This window comes from Neopelma chrysocephalum, unplaced genomic scaffold, assembly GCF_003984885.1.
Source record: "Neopelma chrysocephalum unplaced genomic scaffold, ASM398488v2 Primary Assembly neopelma1_106b, whole genome shotgun sequence".
NCBI classification, from domain to species: domain Eukaryota; kingdom Metazoa; phylum Chordata; class Aves; order Passeriformes; family Pipridae; genus Neopelma; species Neopelma chrysocephalum.
The window spans coordinates 2,947,554-2,965,307 of record NW_020897771.1 but is presented as its reverse complement, the minus strand read 5'-3'; the positions used below and the strand labels follow the sequence as shown (position 1 = coordinate 2,965,307).

At 39.0% G+C, this 17,754-nt stretch overlaps 1 protein-coding gene across 12 annotated transcripts in view; it reads left to right on the top strand.

Annotated features, from left to right (window-relative positions):
* The window catches only part of NAV2 (neuron navigator 2), a 389,060-nt gene extending 372,625 nt beyond the window's left edge, over positions 1–16,435 (top strand). For all 12 annotated transcript variants that reach the window (XM_027696304.1, XM_027696303.1, XM_027696298.1 and 9 more), the window contains 10 exons: positions 295–395; positions 2,047–2,142; positions 2,304–2,472; positions 4,422–4,657; positions 5,872–6,026; positions 6,501–6,572; positions 7,047–7,243; positions 7,431–7,549; positions 11,835–12,038; positions 12,718–16,435. In XM_027696304.1, the coding sequence (XP_027552105.1) occupies positions 295–395; positions 2,047–2,142; positions 2,304–2,472; positions 4,422–4,657; positions 5,872–6,026; positions 6,501–6,572; positions 7,047–7,243; positions 7,431–7,549; positions 11,835–12,038; positions 12,718–12,843 (1,475 nt within the window). In that variant the 3' untranslated portion in view covers positions 12,844–16,435. The remainder of the gene's footprint in view (positions 1–294; positions 396–2,046; positions 2,143–2,303; positions 2,473–4,421; positions 4,658–5,871; positions 6,027–6,500; positions 6,573–7,046; positions 7,244–7,430; positions 7,550–11,834; positions 12,039–12,717) is intronic.
* The last annotated feature ends 1,319 nt before the right edge of the window (positions 16,436–17,754 follow it).

Sequence of the window (17,754 nt, the reverse complement as noted above, 5' to 3'; positions counted from 1 at the left end):
CCAATTATGACCTCAGCTGTGAGAAGTCATGTTTAAAGCCATTTAATGGTGCACATTTGCCAGGGGGATATATCATAGGAAGGAAAATATAGAGTAACTGACTAATAATTTTCAATGACCTTTGCTTTTTAAGAGCATTATTTAGTTAGGGAAATCAGTCAGTCAACCCGGTTCTTGTGTTTTACCTCGGGGCATGTGAAGCCCAAACGTGTTGTGTTTGACTACAATAAACCAGAGTAGTCTTCATTGTTATTAAGATCCAGCTGTGAAGCTGTTGATGTTTCCTGTTCACAGACATGCTGTTAGATGACACTGGAGATGGCTGTGCTCGGAAAGAAGGAGGCAGGCACGTCAAAATAGTCGTCAACTTTCAGGACGAAATGAAATGGAAGGAGGTGAGCTGTGTTTCATCACCAGCTTTGAAATACAAGTGACTTTGGAATGTGCCAGGGAATTCAAATTTGCAAAGGTGGTAATGTCACAATTTGAACCTTCCAGTAGTATCTCTGTAAATAAGGCCACTCTTCTGGTTTCAAGGAGGTGAGGAGACCAGTCTGTACCTTGGGATAGCATCTGTTTAAGACTGGTACCTTAGAGGCTGCACAAAGCTTGCAAAAGATCATCCAGCTCCAACCTTTCTACCAGGGGCAGGACACCTTCCACTAGACCAGGTTACTCAAAGCTCCATCCAACCTGGCCTTGAACACTCCAGGGATGGAGCAGCCACAGCTCCTCTGGGCAACCTGAGAGTGAAAAGCAAAACTCCTGGGCTGTACTGTTAAACTTAATACTAATTTTTAACTAATAATGAAAATGATCCAATTTGTGGATAGAAAGTGCACTGAAACACTGGAAGCACCAATCTTCTGGGAGAAGTGGGCAAATCCAAACTGGAAGAACTGAACAAATCCAAGCTGGGAGATCTATACCTTATCATTCTAGTTCAAGTTGTCCCCTCTGGTACAAGTATCCTGTTTTGAATGACATCTTTCAGATGTTTTCCATTCACAAGTAATTGGAAGAATCTTAAATACCCAAATAAATTTCAAATATTGTAAAATTGCAGCCTATCTCATGTACATGCATGAATGTACTGCAGGATCTTTGCCAAGCAATGACCTTGCCATATCACACTTCTGAGTACTTGCAAAAGTGTATTTAAAAAATAAGTTCATGTCTTTCCGGCGGGGAGAAAGAGACACAAAAATTTAAATAATTGGAAATAAAATGGACTCAGCAAATCTTTCCATTAAATACCAGTTATGCATTAGTTATTACAGCTCTGGATAAGCAAATTAGCAGTGAAACTGCATTGGTAATTCTATTGGACTTCACTGTGCTCAGAGTGAGTTGACATGTGAAAATGGTTCTTTACATTTTAGTTACACTTCAAGTCTTATGATAGAAATTAGCTTTTCTTCAATTAATGTTTCATAGTGAGTGTGGCTATAGAAGAATAGAAAAATTTTATTCTGATTTTTTTATCTACATTAGAAATCAGTTACACAATTATGAAAATGCTGTGATAAACATAACACAGAAGTTGTTATATATAAATATAACTTTTTCTCTATTACTACTTATACATATAACCATGTATAATTCATATATATATGTATTTAGATTTCTATGCCCACGGGAGCATCTAGAAGGAAATAGGATAAATTTTGCAACTCTAACAGCTTTGATTGTGAAGTCATGGAAAAATGAATTTGACGTCTATTTTTCTGTCTAGAATACTCCTAGAAGTCTTTCTGTCTTTTTGCTAAGCTGTAATTCTCTCAGGGGTTTTTGAATTGTGCGTGGGTTGATTAACAAATACTTTTTACTTAACATCAAGACCACTTGAGTATCCTTTAGAGTTGTGACTTCAACACTGGAAAAAATGTTTAGTATATGAAAACGCCTTCATATGGCTTTCAGAATTCACCATACAGAGTACTAAAGATGCACCATTATTTAAAAATGAAGCAGGGGTGGTGGGGAAGCCAACATTTTAATTACATTAAACATCCTTGTCTGATACAGTTATTTCTGTGCCTTTAGGATTCAAGGCCTCGCACCTTCCTCATAGGCTGCATTGGAGTCAGTGGCAAGACCAAGTGGGATGTTCTGGATGGGGTTGTGAGGCGGTTGTTTAAGGTTAGTGAGCACAATTTGCTGTGAGCCCCAATTCTCCTATTATTAGATTTTGATGGTACCAAACTGTATTTAACTTGCTGGGATAAGTACTGGTATAGCATAGAAGAACCTCACAAGGATTTCAGTGCTGCCTGACTTCCTGTGTCCCTTTCTCACCCTAGGAGTACATCATCCATGTGGATCCTGTGAGCCAGCTGGGACTGAACTCAGACAGTGTCCTGGGCTACAGCATTGGAGAAATCAAACGCACTAATAGTGCAGAGACCCCTGAGCTGCTGCCCTGTGGTTATCTGGTTGGAGAAAACAACACTATTTCAGTTACCATCAAAGGTAATGACACCTGACCGTCTGTTGGAGGTCTCACTAATCACAGTTTTATCAAGGCTTGCTGTGTCAAGAAACTCAGAGCAGTAGAAACGTTTTATTGTGCTGCTTCTTCCTGTTCCTAGCTTTTATATACTTCCTTCTATTTTCATTTGATAAATACAGCACTAAGTCTATAATTTCAGCAAGTTTTCAACCTGTAACAGTAGGAATAATTACACACACAGCAGCTTCTCCACAGATGTTGAGCTGATGCCTGAAGTTGTCCTGGAGAAGATCTCACACCGCAAGGGATGTAGTGGAGCTGTTTGAGCAGCAAAGTACCTTCCAAATACATGAAGCCTCAAAATTTCATTACGTCTTTGTAACACCTGTAGTTGTTATTTCCTTCATGCAAAGTGGAAAAAAAATACCTCGATTTGCTTCCTTGATTGATCTCACCCAAGAGTCCCTCCTTAAGCAGCAGAAAGGAAGGATCCCAGAGTTTATGGGACATAAACTGTAAAAAAATTTGTACTTTTCCAAATGTATGGTTTTCAGAATTCCCATCAGTTTCGTTCTCTAATACTAATAAAAATTTCATACTTATATTTCTCATATGGTTTCTCATTTGGTTTTTCTGGGAGCCATTTTTTATGAAAACTATACTGTCAAACAAAGTTTAAGGGGAAAACCCTCAACTGCTGCATTTTGAACATCAGTTTGCTCAAAGTTACACCATTGAAATCTCAAGCACAGATCTGCGTTCAAATTGAGAGCATTGCCAAACATTCTGCAGATCAACTTTGAGATTTAACTGTACCATTTGACTGAAAGCACTTTGATTTTTGAATATTGCTGTAAAAAAGCAGTTACTTGGGTAGTAAATCTGTGGGCAGGAAGACAATATGACACGTGATATACCTCAGTTTGTTGAGGCTTGACATGAACCTAGGATATCCTGCTTACATAAAATACATTGTCCAATCATAAATCCTAATTGAAATATTGCTTAAGGTGTAGCTGTGTCTGTAAAGCTGCAATTTGAGTTTATATTTGACTTGCATCGGCTTGACTTGTGCCTTGAAGGATCATATGTGATAACAGTTTTCAATAAAATAGAAATGTATTTAATCAATTTATGGAAAATCACTTACATATACCTTTGAGATATAAAGCTGCCTATATAAATATTTAATATTCCGAGTAACCACTGAGGTGCAAACATTTCTCTGGGTGATCTGCCAACTTCCCTTCCTGCTGTTTATTTTGAAGCACTGTGTATTTTCCCTGAGCCAATTCTGCCTAAAGTGACTGCTGACATGGCATAAATGCTTATCAGTAGGAGTTTTCTGTTAGAAGAGATAACTATCAGCATACAGAGAAGGAGTTTAATTACAAGCATTTGGGAAAGTAGAGGGAGTTGATGATAGCTGGGGTTTTTTTTTTGTCTACTGATCCAAAAGTAAACAGGTACATTCTGGATGAATGCTTGGTGAAATGCTGTAAAACGGATGGTTTGGGCATGAAAAATGTGGCCTGGAATCATTTAGTGTGGCAGCTTTCAAAGGGCCTTAGGGATGCAGCTGAGTACTTTAAAAAGCTGAAGGAGGATCCAGACCAAGCCCACAGGTCACTTCTGCACTTGTTTTACCAGCTTTTTGTGTTCCTCTCTCAACTACGAGGACACCAGAGTGGGGAAGGAGTTTATCTCTGAAGTGAGAAATAGCTTGATCAGGTCAGATCTACATCTGCTGTACATAAGTGTTATTTTGGGTTTTTCTCCTACTATTATTTGGCTCAGGTACATTCACAAAGTCTTGATTTGTTCGAACTCCACTAACAGGATTGCTTTGCAGCATTACAACTACTTAGTCAAAAACCAAACAAAACAAGAAAACCAAACTTTTAAAAATGTGGGTAATTTGGGTAAAAATTGGGACTGCTTCTAGATGAGGAATCTTTTTCTGTTGCAGGTATCTGTGAGAACAGTCTGGACGGTCTGGTGTTTGAATCCCTGATCCCAAAGCCTATCCTGCAGCGTTATGTCTCCCTCCTGATGGAACACAGGCGGATTATCTTGTCTGGCCCCAGTGGCACTGGGAAAACATACCTGGCAAACCGTCTGTCTGAGTACATGGTCCTCAGAGAGGGCAGGGAGCTGGCTGATGGCATTATTGCAACCTTCAATGTGGACCATAAATCCAGTAAGGTGAGGACACAGAAACCATCCTTGCACAATTCATCCCACCACATATCCGAAATGAGAGACTCCTCCTCTATCAATCCGTCAAAAACTCATTTTGGACTTACCTTTCTTTTTAAAGCATTGTGTTGATCCTGAAGGAAATAATATTTAAGGTTTTCAGAACTGCAGATTCTCCTGATTATGGGCCTGGAGTAGCAGGCTCCCAGGTGTGTATTTAAACACCTAAAGGTGTTTCACGAGTTTCAAGTGGTTAGGAGCCTGAGAACTGCCCAGAAAGTTAAACACCTGCATAAAATTCCCAGAGACTTAAGCAATCCCTATTGCATGTGGGCGTTTTGCCCAAAACTCTCAAATGCATCTCTAGGCTGTCAAGAGTTTCTGCAGCTGCAAGTATCAGCAGTTGTAATCATGTGCTGGGTTTGGAGGGACTGTTGCCCAGGCACATTCCTCTGCTGGTAAGGCATGTCTCTGCTTTTTTATGTGCTCCTGGTTTTGCTGAATACACTTCCAGTGATCATCTAGATTAAAATAAAAAAAAATCAAAACAAAAACAACTGTGCATTTGATGGCCTTAGGCATATTTTCCTCTGGAGGAAAGGGATGGTTGAAATTGTGGTTGTAAGCCACTGGTATGATTTGAGACATGCTTTAAAGCTGCTGAGAGCATTTCAACCACACCCAGCCACCCATCAGCAGCCCTAAAAGCTCATCCTCTTTCACAGTTTTACTGAAGGCATCTGAATTTGGCCTCCGACAAGAGATACTTTGTTCCAGATTAATTTTATCGGCTGTATTTAGATAGAAACACAGTTGCAAGATGATCCAACAAATGTAGCTGGAATGCAGAGTTTCTTTTCCGGAATTCGTTCAACTCTCTCTATACCAAAGCAAAGAAGAATATATTTCAGACCTATTAGGTCTGAGATTAGGAGAGCACGAATGAAAAGCACAAACCAAATGACAAAATCTTACCCCCCTTTAAGCCCTTATCTCACACAGGATTTCTGTCACAGTCTTTGAATATTTAACATAACCTACAAAAGAGAAGGAAAACCATATCTTGTGTTTTCTCGTGGAAAATGTCTGATTTGTAAGATGTCAGGCTCTTTTGCTTCAGGTTTTATTACCAAGCTTATTTATCTTAATTAGATTTTCAAGGAATATGAAAAACATTCTCTTTATTTTTTTTTCTTCTTTTCTGTATATCTGCTTTGCAGGAGCTCCGCCAATACCTGTCCAACCTGGCAGACCAGTGTAACAGTGAAAATAACGCTGTGGATATGCCTCTTGTAATCATTTTGGATAATTTGCATCACGTTAGCTCCCTAGGAGAGATCTTTAATGGACTTCTAAACTGCAAGTACCACAAATGGTAAGGAAATCATTCAATAACATTGCAAATGTTAACACTGCACTCAGAGCACTGCTGCTGCAAGATGTGATGACAAAACCAAAGTCTAGATGAGTGTAGTAATGTGGGCTCAAATGGGCAGACTGTCCATATTATGGACAGCACTTCAGAGGGGTCTTTTTCCTTACTAAAATGATTCATTTTTCTGAAATCAGTAATAAAAAAGTATTAGAGGGTTTGAGTAATTTGCACGCACTTCATGATGTAGATCTTTAGTAGTAAAACCCCGTTTGTAGTGAAAGGTCCTGTTTTGAGATTTCTGGTTTGCTTTCAGAATTTGCTGTTCTCAGAAGTCAGAGTGTAAGTTACAAGTAACTACAAAACCTTCTTTGACAAAAGAGATTTGAATTACCTTTTTTAATGTAGAGGTTTCGCTAAAACCTTATTTTTCAAAATTTACAAGTTTGATTTGCTTGTTGTTTTCTTTTCTAATAGTCCATATATTATTGGCACGATGAACCAAGCCACCTCTTCAACACCTAATCTTCAACTTCACCATAATTTCAGGTACTGTTTATTCATGTTTCTCATTTATGTTTGTGGGCTGGCAAAGGAGTAATGGCTACTGAGTCATCTGAAGTTGTTCTTATCAGCTGAAATAGCAAATGGAGAGAGAAATACCATTTGCTCCCAGCTGCTGTCCTAACATGTGCAGCTTGGTTATGGTGCTGTCATTAAAGTAACTGGGTTCACAAAAACTTTACTTTTCAGAGGATTGTTAAGATATTTGATCTCCTACCAAATTTTAAGTAAGACAATATTTAGACAAAGGAGATGAATGGTAAATTAATACAAAGCACAGTAAAAATTGGTTCATCTAGTGAACTATTCCCAAATAACTTTTGCTTGAAAAACAACTATGACTGGAGTAACCCATTTTGATCCTGATAATCATCTGGAAATAAGTGAGATTTAGTCAAGAATAGTTACATTCAGTAGCATGAAAGAGAAGTAATGGCCATTTCTGCTGTTCTGCCTTAGATGGGTGCTATGTGCAAACCACACTGAGCCAGTCAAAGGCTTTCTCGGCCGTTTCTTGAGAAGAAAACTAATTGAAACAGAGATCAGTGGCAGGATGAGGAATGCAGAGCTGGTTAAAATTATTGATTGGATTCCCAAGGTTTGGCAACATCTGAACAAGTTCTTGGAGGCTCACAGCTCCTCTGATGTTACTATTGGTAAGTGCTCTGTTCTTATGCCCAGGCATATGTAAATATGTGTATTTTATTTCCTTTGTATCCTTCCTTGTGCTATATCAGCTAAAAAAGGTTTCTTTTAAAACTCTACTTTTAGATGTTATAGATCCTATTTTTGATGCTTATCCTGACTGTAATTTGAGTGTAATATCTGAATTTCCCTCTCCAGGTCCACGGCTCTTCCTCTCCTGTCCAATAGATGTAGATGGTTCTAGAGTCTGGTTTACTGACCTGTGGAACTACTCCATCATTCCATATCTTCTGGAAGCAGTTAGAGAAGGGCTACAGGTGAGCAGGCAAAAATGAAAAGTCACAGCTCTAGAATGGTATCTATTCAAAAGGTAACAAAACTCAGTAACAGCAACATTTTCTGTAGATAAGTCTGCACAGTGAATACCTGCATGTCTATGAAAATCTAACGGAATTGTCAATAATTTCAGTCAGAATTAGTCTCTTAAACGCTTTTTAAACAGAGAGTGGAAGAAGTAATTTTCAGTGGAGGGAGTTAGACACACAAATATCTTTCAATACTGTGTTCCAGAAGCACACCTTAAAATTGTACTGTGCAGCTGAAAAATATGCTTGTGGTCATTAACTTTGTTATGCAGGATTTTCCTTTGTAAATCAAATCTTTCATCATGGAAACAAAGTGTGGAGAGAAACATATTCATGAGTGACAGGATCAGTATCAGTGACATTTTGATTACTTCTCAGTATACAGGATGATTTTTTTAGTAGATTCCTTCATAATTCTTTCAGAGGCTGCAGTGAAATCATCACTGATTGCCTGTACTTAGTAACTGATTCATACTCCAGCGATTTGGATGTTTTTAAGCATTGCCACGCAATTCTTGGTGTCTGTATGACTATAAAGCTCATTGGGATGAGGAGGAGGGATCAGCAGAAGATTGCTATGGACTTGCTAGGGGGGGAAAAAAGGGCTTTTTTATTCTTCAGTTCTCTGTTCACAGATTAAGCACAGCAGCACCAAATTTAATCAAATACCAGTAAGTTCTGGGTGTTATGTGGATGAAAGCTAAACATGAAATCACACACACGAAAATAAAAAGGTGCATCACAATGAGAATCCAGGAGATTGAAAAAGGGCTGAAAGTGGATGGAGAATAGGAAATTGTGGCAATGCATTGGGAGCGTGTGTTTTGGTAAGATGGCAAATGCCATTTTGAGGGCATAAGCTACAATTTACATCAGATAGCAGTAGGAAGTAATACTTCTACACATAAAAAGGCTCATTAGAAAGATAAAACTGAAAAGGGTTTAAAAAAAGAGCAATAGCTGTCATTCAGATACAGGAAGCATTATTCAGTGAGAAAGAGAAGAAGCTCAGACTATTCAGATTATTCAGGAATAAAGTAAAATATTACTTGATCTACTCTTCTGCTTTAGTCTTGGAGGAAAAAAGTCCAGTGGATGTTTGACAAGTTTGGACTACAGAAATTCAAACTATAAGCAAGACATGCTATGTTGCTAGTAAGAATAATTAACAGTTATGAAATATTACTTAGAGAAGTAGTAGATTCTCCACCACATATGTCTCTGTGTCTGAAGTCTTTTTGAAATATGCAATAACTCCCAAGTATGAGCTCCATGGAGAAGCAGTTGTGTTGAATGATCCCTTCATGTTTGTGAAAAGTAATTCTCTCCATTCTACAACTGCTTAGGGCTCACTGTTGCAGGGTTTGTCGGGATGCTTTGCCATTAAGATATGTAAAAAAAAAAAAAAGTGTGTAAAATATTTAAAATACTGGGATTTTGTTTCGATTTGCTTGTTGGTTAATTTCTTTGCTATCCAATACCCTTTACTGGGGTTAAGTTCTTGCCTGCATGGGAGTACTCGACAGAGAGTGCAGAATTCGTGAAGATGTACCGGTCTGAGCACTTGAAGAAGAACTAAAACAGAAAGGAGGAAGAGACTTTACATTTTCCTGTTAACAACCACCTTGGGTTTCGTTTGCTTTCTATACAGCAGGGAGTTCTATGTGTTTACAGAGACAGAGAGGAGGCAACCCTGTCATAGGAAACTGAGATTTTACTAATGGCTTCTTACAAATCTGTGAAATACACAAATTCTTCAAGTTTTGGTTAAAATTTGGGCAAACTGTGATTGCCATTTGAAATTTGTCAGTGCCTGGAGATCTCATTTTTTTGGGGAACAATTGTGGTAGACTCTTTAGACATGAAGAAAACAATAGGTCCTGGAGTACAGAACACACGTGGGAACTTTGCTACAAATAGAACAGGAGAACTGTTTCACATAAAACTTCCTATAAAGGGAGATAATGGGAGCCAGTAATCTTTTCAACAAGAGAAAGGAGAATAGGTGACTTTGTTTCCTCTTGAAATGGAGAAAACTGATACTCACAGCAGTACATGGACTCCTTGTACTGTGTTTTGAAACATATCACTCATCAGTACATGTAGAAAGCCTTGAAAATTTAGTAATGGAAATGGAGAGAGAGAACAATTGATAAAACCACCTTTTTGCTTGCTTCTTTTGCCCAGTATCTGCATTGCTCCTTAGGTTATTTGAATGGCTTGTGTTCCAGGTGTAAGGATTTCAGTTTCTCACTTTGTGCTTTAGGTTCTTTATGCACTTCAGTCCCATTTCCCCAAATTGCATCAATTCATCTCCAGTTAAATAATTTGTCTTTTGTTTAGTCGATGTATAAGAATGCACTTTAGTACTTGAAGAGTAGCCAGAGCGGTGCTAATTAACAAGCTAATACTGGAAATGTGGGTTTCATTTGGGGCTGTCTTCCGTTCCCAACACCCACAGAGGCTCCTCTGAGAACACATCTTCTCTCCTGAAATTGCCTGCCAGAAGGGAAAGGTGGACTGCTAAAGTTCACTGTCATCTCTGTGGATCTACACTGAGCTATTCTTATATTTTTGTTTCTCATTTGGAGAATTATTTTGGATCAAATACAAGCAAGCCAAATGGATCCTTACAATAATTGCTCCCATTGGATCTGAGTTGTTTTGTTCTTCAAAACAGGAATGTGCAAATTAGAAGGTTGTATAAAACCCAAGTTCTTCCTGCTTGGTGTATTGATGCAGAATGCAGCACCAGCAGAAAGAGGACCCGGAGTCCCTGTGGCTTCCTGCCACCCTCACTCCTACTCCAGTGATTTTTCTTTGATGCTTTGTGAAGCAACCTGTTCCATCCTTGTCCCATGAATTGCTCCCTTGGAAAACATGCCAGTGAGAGGGATGGACAGACCTGGTTGCCATGGAAGGGAATAGTGAGTCTTTCAGTCTCTCATCTCCCGAAGATGTGTGATGATTTCATATATTAAAATGGTAATTTTACTTACTAGCCACTTTTCAGAAACTAACTAGGATCCATACAGACCTTTGAGGGAGAAAAGACGTGAAAAATATCAAATCCTCGCCACTTACCAAATGACACATATTGTTGTATATTTGACAACAAGATTAAAATAGGAAATCTGGTTGACCACATCTTGAAGACATTATGCTGGGAAAATAATACAGTACAGCTCGAGGATGAAGAGTTTGGGTTGTGGGATAGGCTGTGTTTCAGATTGCCTAGCACCATCTGCTGGCACTTCTGCTCAGGCTAGGACTGCTCCTTCCTGCTTCACAATACAGCAGATGTTGGTGTTTGGAGCAATTTAATACTTTGTGCATGCAAAGTGTAAACTCAGAAAAGTACCAAGAAGAAATAGTGATGAGGAAAGTGAGATAGTCTTAGATTCAACAGAGAGCTGATGTATTTCTCTGCTGGACTACTGCTTTTCCCCCTGTGCAGGGGGAGAAAGGAAAGGAACAGTTCTCTGAATTCAAGTGACAAAATGTCAGTGACAAACTCCAGTTGCTGAGGGATGTTGATGGGGAAATTTATAAAGTGGAAATAAACATTTTAAAGTCACTTGAAGTTGTATTTATGCTTTTGAAAGTTGCAAGGCATTAAAATGAATGTATTGTGTAATTAAGGCAAGTGGAATATAACAGGGAGAATATGCTGGGATTCAGTAACACGGTCTGTTCAACACAGAAAAAGTTTTTGAAACAGAACTTTCTTGCTCAGGGACATGAGCACAGGCAGATGCTGCTGATGCTTTTTCTTGATTGAATACAAAAAAATTCTGACTTGAAAACCTTATGCCTTGACATCCACCATTATTGCCTGATGACAGATCTCACATTCCCTCCTCCACATTCCCTGGACACGGTTTTCACCAATAGTGAGCACAGATAAGGCAGCTGCTGGTGTGACCCGGATGTCAGCATTGATGGCTTCTTTTGTGTATTGACGTCGTTTAAGTTGACTTTATTAGGTGAGGTTATTTTCAGGTCTCCCTTCCTTCAGCTGGTGCCAAGAGAAGGGCACTGCAGTCTCAGAGCTGGTCAAACGCTTTCAAATCACACAGCTTTGTATGCTGTGGGGGTGAGGAAAATCTCACACTCAGGCCTGCTTGCAAGTGTTTGCTGCAATCCAAGAAGCATGGCATGGTCATTTCAGTGAGATGGGCACCGAATGAAATGGTTGACTGATAGGAATGTTTTACGTGGTTTCGCGCTCTTTCAGTTGTATGGGAGGAGAGCGCCCTGGGAGGATCCTGCCAAATGGGTCATGGACACCTACCCCTGGGCAGCCACCCCACAGCACCATGAGTGGCCTCCTCTGCTCCAGCTGCGGCCCGAAGACGTGGGCTTTGATGGCTACTCCGTGTCACGGGAAGGCTCAACCAGCAAACAAGTTCCAGTGAGCGATGCTGAAGGAGATCCTCTGGTAAGCTCTCATTTCTGAATCAGCAGAACCATTTTGTTTCCCTTGTTTCTAGGGATTAGAAACAGGAATAAAGCAATGGAAGTACATCTGAGGAGAGATTAAGAGTTTTAGAATGAGAAGATAATGCTGCTGGGCAAGTCATCGTCAGCTTGGGGAATGCAGTTGCGCAGAAAGCCCATACAGTTCTTCAAGGAAATGAAGGAGCTTTGCAAACTGAATGCCCTGAAGCTGTTCTGTTGAGGTGTATGTTTTTCTGGACAGTTAGAAGTATTGAATGTGTGTTACAGTTCTTAGCAGCTCATATATACATACACAAACATCGAGCCAGGTATCAGGACATTCAGATTTGCCTCTTGACCGATCTGTCAGTATTTCCATGGGTCAAAGGAAGAAAGGGGTGGGATGCTTCAAAATCCTATTGCATACAGCTGTAGACTAATCCCTTCAGTCTTCTCATTTTCACCTTTACTGGAAAAGCTTATGTTTTATCAGTAACTTGGGTGCTGCTATAATTTACAGTTAATATCTCTTTTCCGAGTCTCAGTATTAATTATCCTGCTTGTTTCCTCCTTTCCTTTCTTACCCACTGGCGAAAAGAATGTCACTGTGGCTTTCTTGTGGAGTTGATATTATTTCTACCTCAGAATACAAATAATCATGAACTTCTGTGCCTTTGCAGATGAACATGCTAATGAGGCTGCAAGAAGCAGCCAACTACTCCAGTCCCCAGAGTTACGACAGTGACTCAAACAGCAACAGCCACCACGATGACATCCTCGATTCGTCTCTGGAGTCGACGTTGTGATCTTCCTCAGGCAGAAAGAGGTTGTTTCCATTATTGCTCTCCCACTTGGCAAGAACCCTGATCACAGACTCATGGAAAGAACACATTCCTGGGCTGGGATCTCAGTATTAGAGCTGCAAGAACAACAAGACACTTGGAGTCAGTCTTGAACCTGGGTGCAGGCAACCCAAGTGACCTTCGTATTGTTTTTCTTTTGACGATGATGAGAACTGCACTATTCCTTTGTTTCCTTCTGTTTAGTTGCTGTAAGCTCTCATGCCTAAGATCCTGAAGATGTTAAAAATAGTCATCATTACTAAAAGTCAAAGGGACTGGGGGATGGGGTGGGGATGGGGGCAACTTCACAGCTATGAAGCAAACAGCTTTGTGCCATGTACTGTCTGGAAGGAGAGGAGAGAGGAAATATTTGCCTATGCTGCTTCTGACCAAACACATTTACATGAGGGCTGGACTATTACCAATCAGCTTTGTGGATTAAACTCAGCTTCATATAGTTCTGGTGCTATAACAATATCGCTTGCCTCAGTAATAATATTCAATAAAGGCAAAGCTGCAAAGCAGGGAAGTTTGAATAAATATTTAAAAAAGAGAAAAGAAAAAAAAAGAGAAAAGAAAAAACGCTGCTCTCCTTGCCAGTCTGAGACCTTGGCTTTCTTTCATTGTGTGTTTATAAAGATTATATATATAAATAGGAGTATATAAAAATATATATACAGTCTGAACAAATCAGGTTTTTTTCAAACACTGTGTAACAATCAATCCTAATACAAGTGAAAGATCAGGTAGCCCTTTGCTAGTCAGGGCCCAATTCTCTTCCCACTTACATCCACACAACCAGCTGGGCTGACTTCTGTGGCGTTTACATCCCACCTGTTGACCCTGAGGAGAGGGGGTTTCCCTTCTCCTCAGAAGTCAGTGGAAGGGCCATGAAGTCCTGCAGCTCCAAGGGACCCTCGGCAGTGCACAGGCTTTGTGAGCCCTGCGCGCACAGGTGAGCTACACCCCTGCAAAGGGATGAATCCGACTTTCAGTTTTTAATTCTTACCATGAAATATTACAGCTGTTTTCTAAAAACTTTGGGTTTTGTTCAGAGGTTTCGTTCCAATCAGCACAACCATAAGGGGTTAATCAAAATTCAGCTCTGTGACAGTTCCAGTGCTACTCTGGTGACAATATTTATTTCCACCAGCTTTTATTTTTAATTTCAAATTAAAAAAGTATAGTATTTTTGCAGTATTCGTGTCTGGAAAAAAAAGGAGGAGGGAAGGTGCTGGGTGCTGCATCTTTTAAGTTTAGCTGTGCCGTGCTCTTGAGTTCTGGCAGAGCCGTGAACCTGGTTTTGTTTCTCCTCCTCTCTGAACGCACACACCTACACTATCAGTGTTAAGGCTTGTACTTCTTTTGGGGAACAAGAACACCTCCCAAAGAATTGCACTTTCCTTGTGACGGAAGCAAATGCTCACACCACCATCCCCACACGTCAGCTGTACCTCAGCAAACACGTCACTCCTCAGTCAAGCCTTTCCAGCTGTCTTTTGGTGCTGACTTTTAAAGCGATGCCTTATTTTATACTAATTGTGTTTGATTAAATTAGTGCTGTATATTATGGGATTTTATTTAAAGAAACAGGGCTAAAGTCATCTCTTGGAATATCATAAGTTGCTGTGAATATTGTTTGTACGAGATACTAGAATTTGTTTAAATGTGACAAAAAAAAAGGAGGGAAGTGAGATAACTTTTCAGGTTCATATCAATCCGCAGCTAATAAATCACTGAAGAGCTGTTTTATCCATGCAGGAGGGACAAAAAAAGCTTTTCAACTATAATAAATGCTGTCATTAATAAATTACAGGAATATGCTGGTTTTTCAATGTACAGAAAGAAATCTTATTACAAACACTTTTTTAAGACCTTGTGGATTTAAAGGAATATAACAGGCAAGGTCATGCTTCTGTGGCTCAGCTTGAGAGGATCGTTTTATTATACCTCATGACTTTCTGTAACGTAACTGTACTTTGTCTTACTAAGCTGGTCTTGAATCTGCTCCTGTTACAACTTTTAAGTGCTGATGACTTTTTTTTTTTTTAAGAAAAATATTGTAAAAGGAAAAATTTAAATATTTTAATGATGGGGGGGAAGAGCTTGGTGTTGTTACTGTTTTAACCTTATGAACTCTATTGCACCATTTCACTCAATGGAATAACAAAGGTTACTCAGCCAATTTTCCTAATCCAGTTCTTGGTACTGTAAAAAATGGGATAAATCTGTATGGAATCAAATCCATAGCATGCTGATGGTGAGTTTGAAAGAAGTTAATTTTTCCAGTAGTCTTGACAATTCTGCTTCCCAGCACTGACTTTACCTGCTACTACTGTGAATTTTGGTACCTAATCCCCCAGGTGAATCCATGCAGATAGGGCATGTGCCTGTAAAAAAAAAATCCAGTTGCAGGGCTAGGGTTTTAAATGGACTTGCTATCCTAGAAAATGTCTCCGTTAACCTTTAACAGAGTGCTATAAGACATGTTTAAAATAGTGTTTTATTTGTGGGGAACGGGGTATTTTTTTTTCTCATTTTTAATCCTGTGCTTAAGCTCAGGAAGAAATTTCTACTATCTGTTCTTTTTTGTTGACACTAGCTTGGCTTAAAGTGAGAGAGGCAATTTTGAATAGACTAGTCATTCTGAGCATCACAATATTCCGTGTCTTTTCTGAAATTTCGGGAAGCAGGGTTACCTGTTGTGCACACGTCTTAGTTTTTATCAAGACTTTTCATAGATTTAGTCTTTCTTTAAGTGACTTTCTTCTCGTGTAAGGCTTTTTCAAAACACCTCCTTTTTTTTTTTGCCTTTTTTTCCTTACAAAGTTGGCTTGTTTAAAAAAATATCAACAAGAAATGCAAGATTCTATGCAACATTCGTGTTGAGTTATAAATTGAAAGAATAAACCATTTTCTTTCCTTCAGAACTGCCAAGAATTATACAGGCCATAGATGAGATGTGATTTATTTGGGGAAGGGGAGGGAGGGGGTTGGTTAGCCTTTTTGTACATTTTGGAAGAAGCAAACTGATATTTCATTGTTGATGCTTAACTTCGATATTACGTGTATGAAATCTTGTCTAAATGTGGCAATTTTCTTTCAAGAAAAAAATATACAAAAACAAAGCAAAAAAAAAATCTTTGTTGATATTAAATGCAAGGTTGCTGTTTTGATCTAGTCGTTTCCAGTGGAACAGTTTATGAAATATGTTCTATAAGATGTACATTTTTTCATTGTAACATAGAAATGTAAATATTTGATTAAAAGTGCTGCATTTTGATGAATTTTTTCTAGCCATTTTTAAAGAGAAAAACTAGGAATTGAGTATTTTGTGTACGTTTATGATGTTTTCCATTTGCTCCTCTCCCTATTTAATTTTCAGTTCTCATTTAGGATTGGAATTTGTGAATGGTCTGTTTGAGATCATGCCTCCCCTTTCTCACTCTCCCCATTTCTCCCCCTTCCCCACCCCGTGTCATGGAGAATAAAGCTGATGATTGTACCAGTCTTAAATTATTCATGATTCAATAAAATTGATGCTTATTTATTCAGATTTGTGGCTTCCCAGAACTTTTTATCCCTTCTTAATCACCACTTTCTGATTTTTCATTTGAAGATTGTGGGTTTCACTCCTTGGTTTTGTTGGCTTCTTGTAAGTACTTGTGAGAAGATGCCAACAGCTCTTACCCACATCCCAGAGGAAATTTAGCAGACAGATGGCACCAATAGGTTCTCTCCCATAGCTGATGTTTGCACACAGGATCCATCAAGATCTGCTCAAGACAAGACTGGTCTATCCATGTTTCCAGGGGCATCTATCACCTCTCTGGACAACCTACACATTCCACACAGTATTACAATTTCCTCTTCGCCCATTTGATAGAGACATTATGATTATACAGTAATAAATACACAGTGGTCAGTAAGAACATGTAGGGAACTAAGGGAACTATTATCCTTTTTTTCAAATAATTACTCTGCTCTAACTAAAAAAAAGAAGTAAAAGTGCTCTCTCTTCAGAAAGGATAAACCCAAACACCTCTGCACTTTAAAGGGATAATTCTGAACAGTAGCAATTTTTTTTCCCCTGGAGACTTATTCTCTTCATATTTCTGCTTTTTTGACAGTTTTGTGTAATTATCCTGTCCACTACTCCCTCATTTTAATGTAAATGTTCGTAGGACAGATTCACCTATAAAAAACTTTGAAGAAAAAGTTCTGAAAGCAAAGAAGTTCTGCTGAAATCTGATGATCTGCATTCAAGTTATTTTAATCTAAAAATACTCTTTTTAGAGTATAACACAGCAGTGCAGACTGTAACTCAGAGCTGATGTGTAATGTGGGCTTTGTCTGTCCTCCACAACAATCTCTCAGAGGCAGAATTGCTTTGGACGTGCTCAAGCACATTTTTTTGTATTCTGTAAACTTCCTCTGATTCACAGAATTGCATGTTTTAGAATTGATCATGGATGCTCCAGCCCTGATCTTGAATAATGTTTGGATCCATACTGGACTTGCACCAAAATTCTTAATATCTCTCAGGAATGCATCTTCCTTTCCTTTCCTTTTTTTGGCTGCCCTGTCCCTTTTCCACATTCTTCTTGTTCTCTGCTCTGTGCACACTGTCTTGTACAGTCATCTTGACTTTTTTTTCCTTTGCCTCATCTTCTCTTTAACCTTTACTGTCCTACTTTTCTGTTTCCAACATCCTATTTTATGCTTATTTTATATCTTTCCTGGATCCATTTCATCATTTCTCAGCGCCATAGGATCAGTGATGATTTCCTCTCTGCAATGGAAAAGTGAAATTCTCTGGAGTAATTTTATAAGCTGAGTCTGCAGCCAGTGTATTTACACCCCTCGCATTCCACT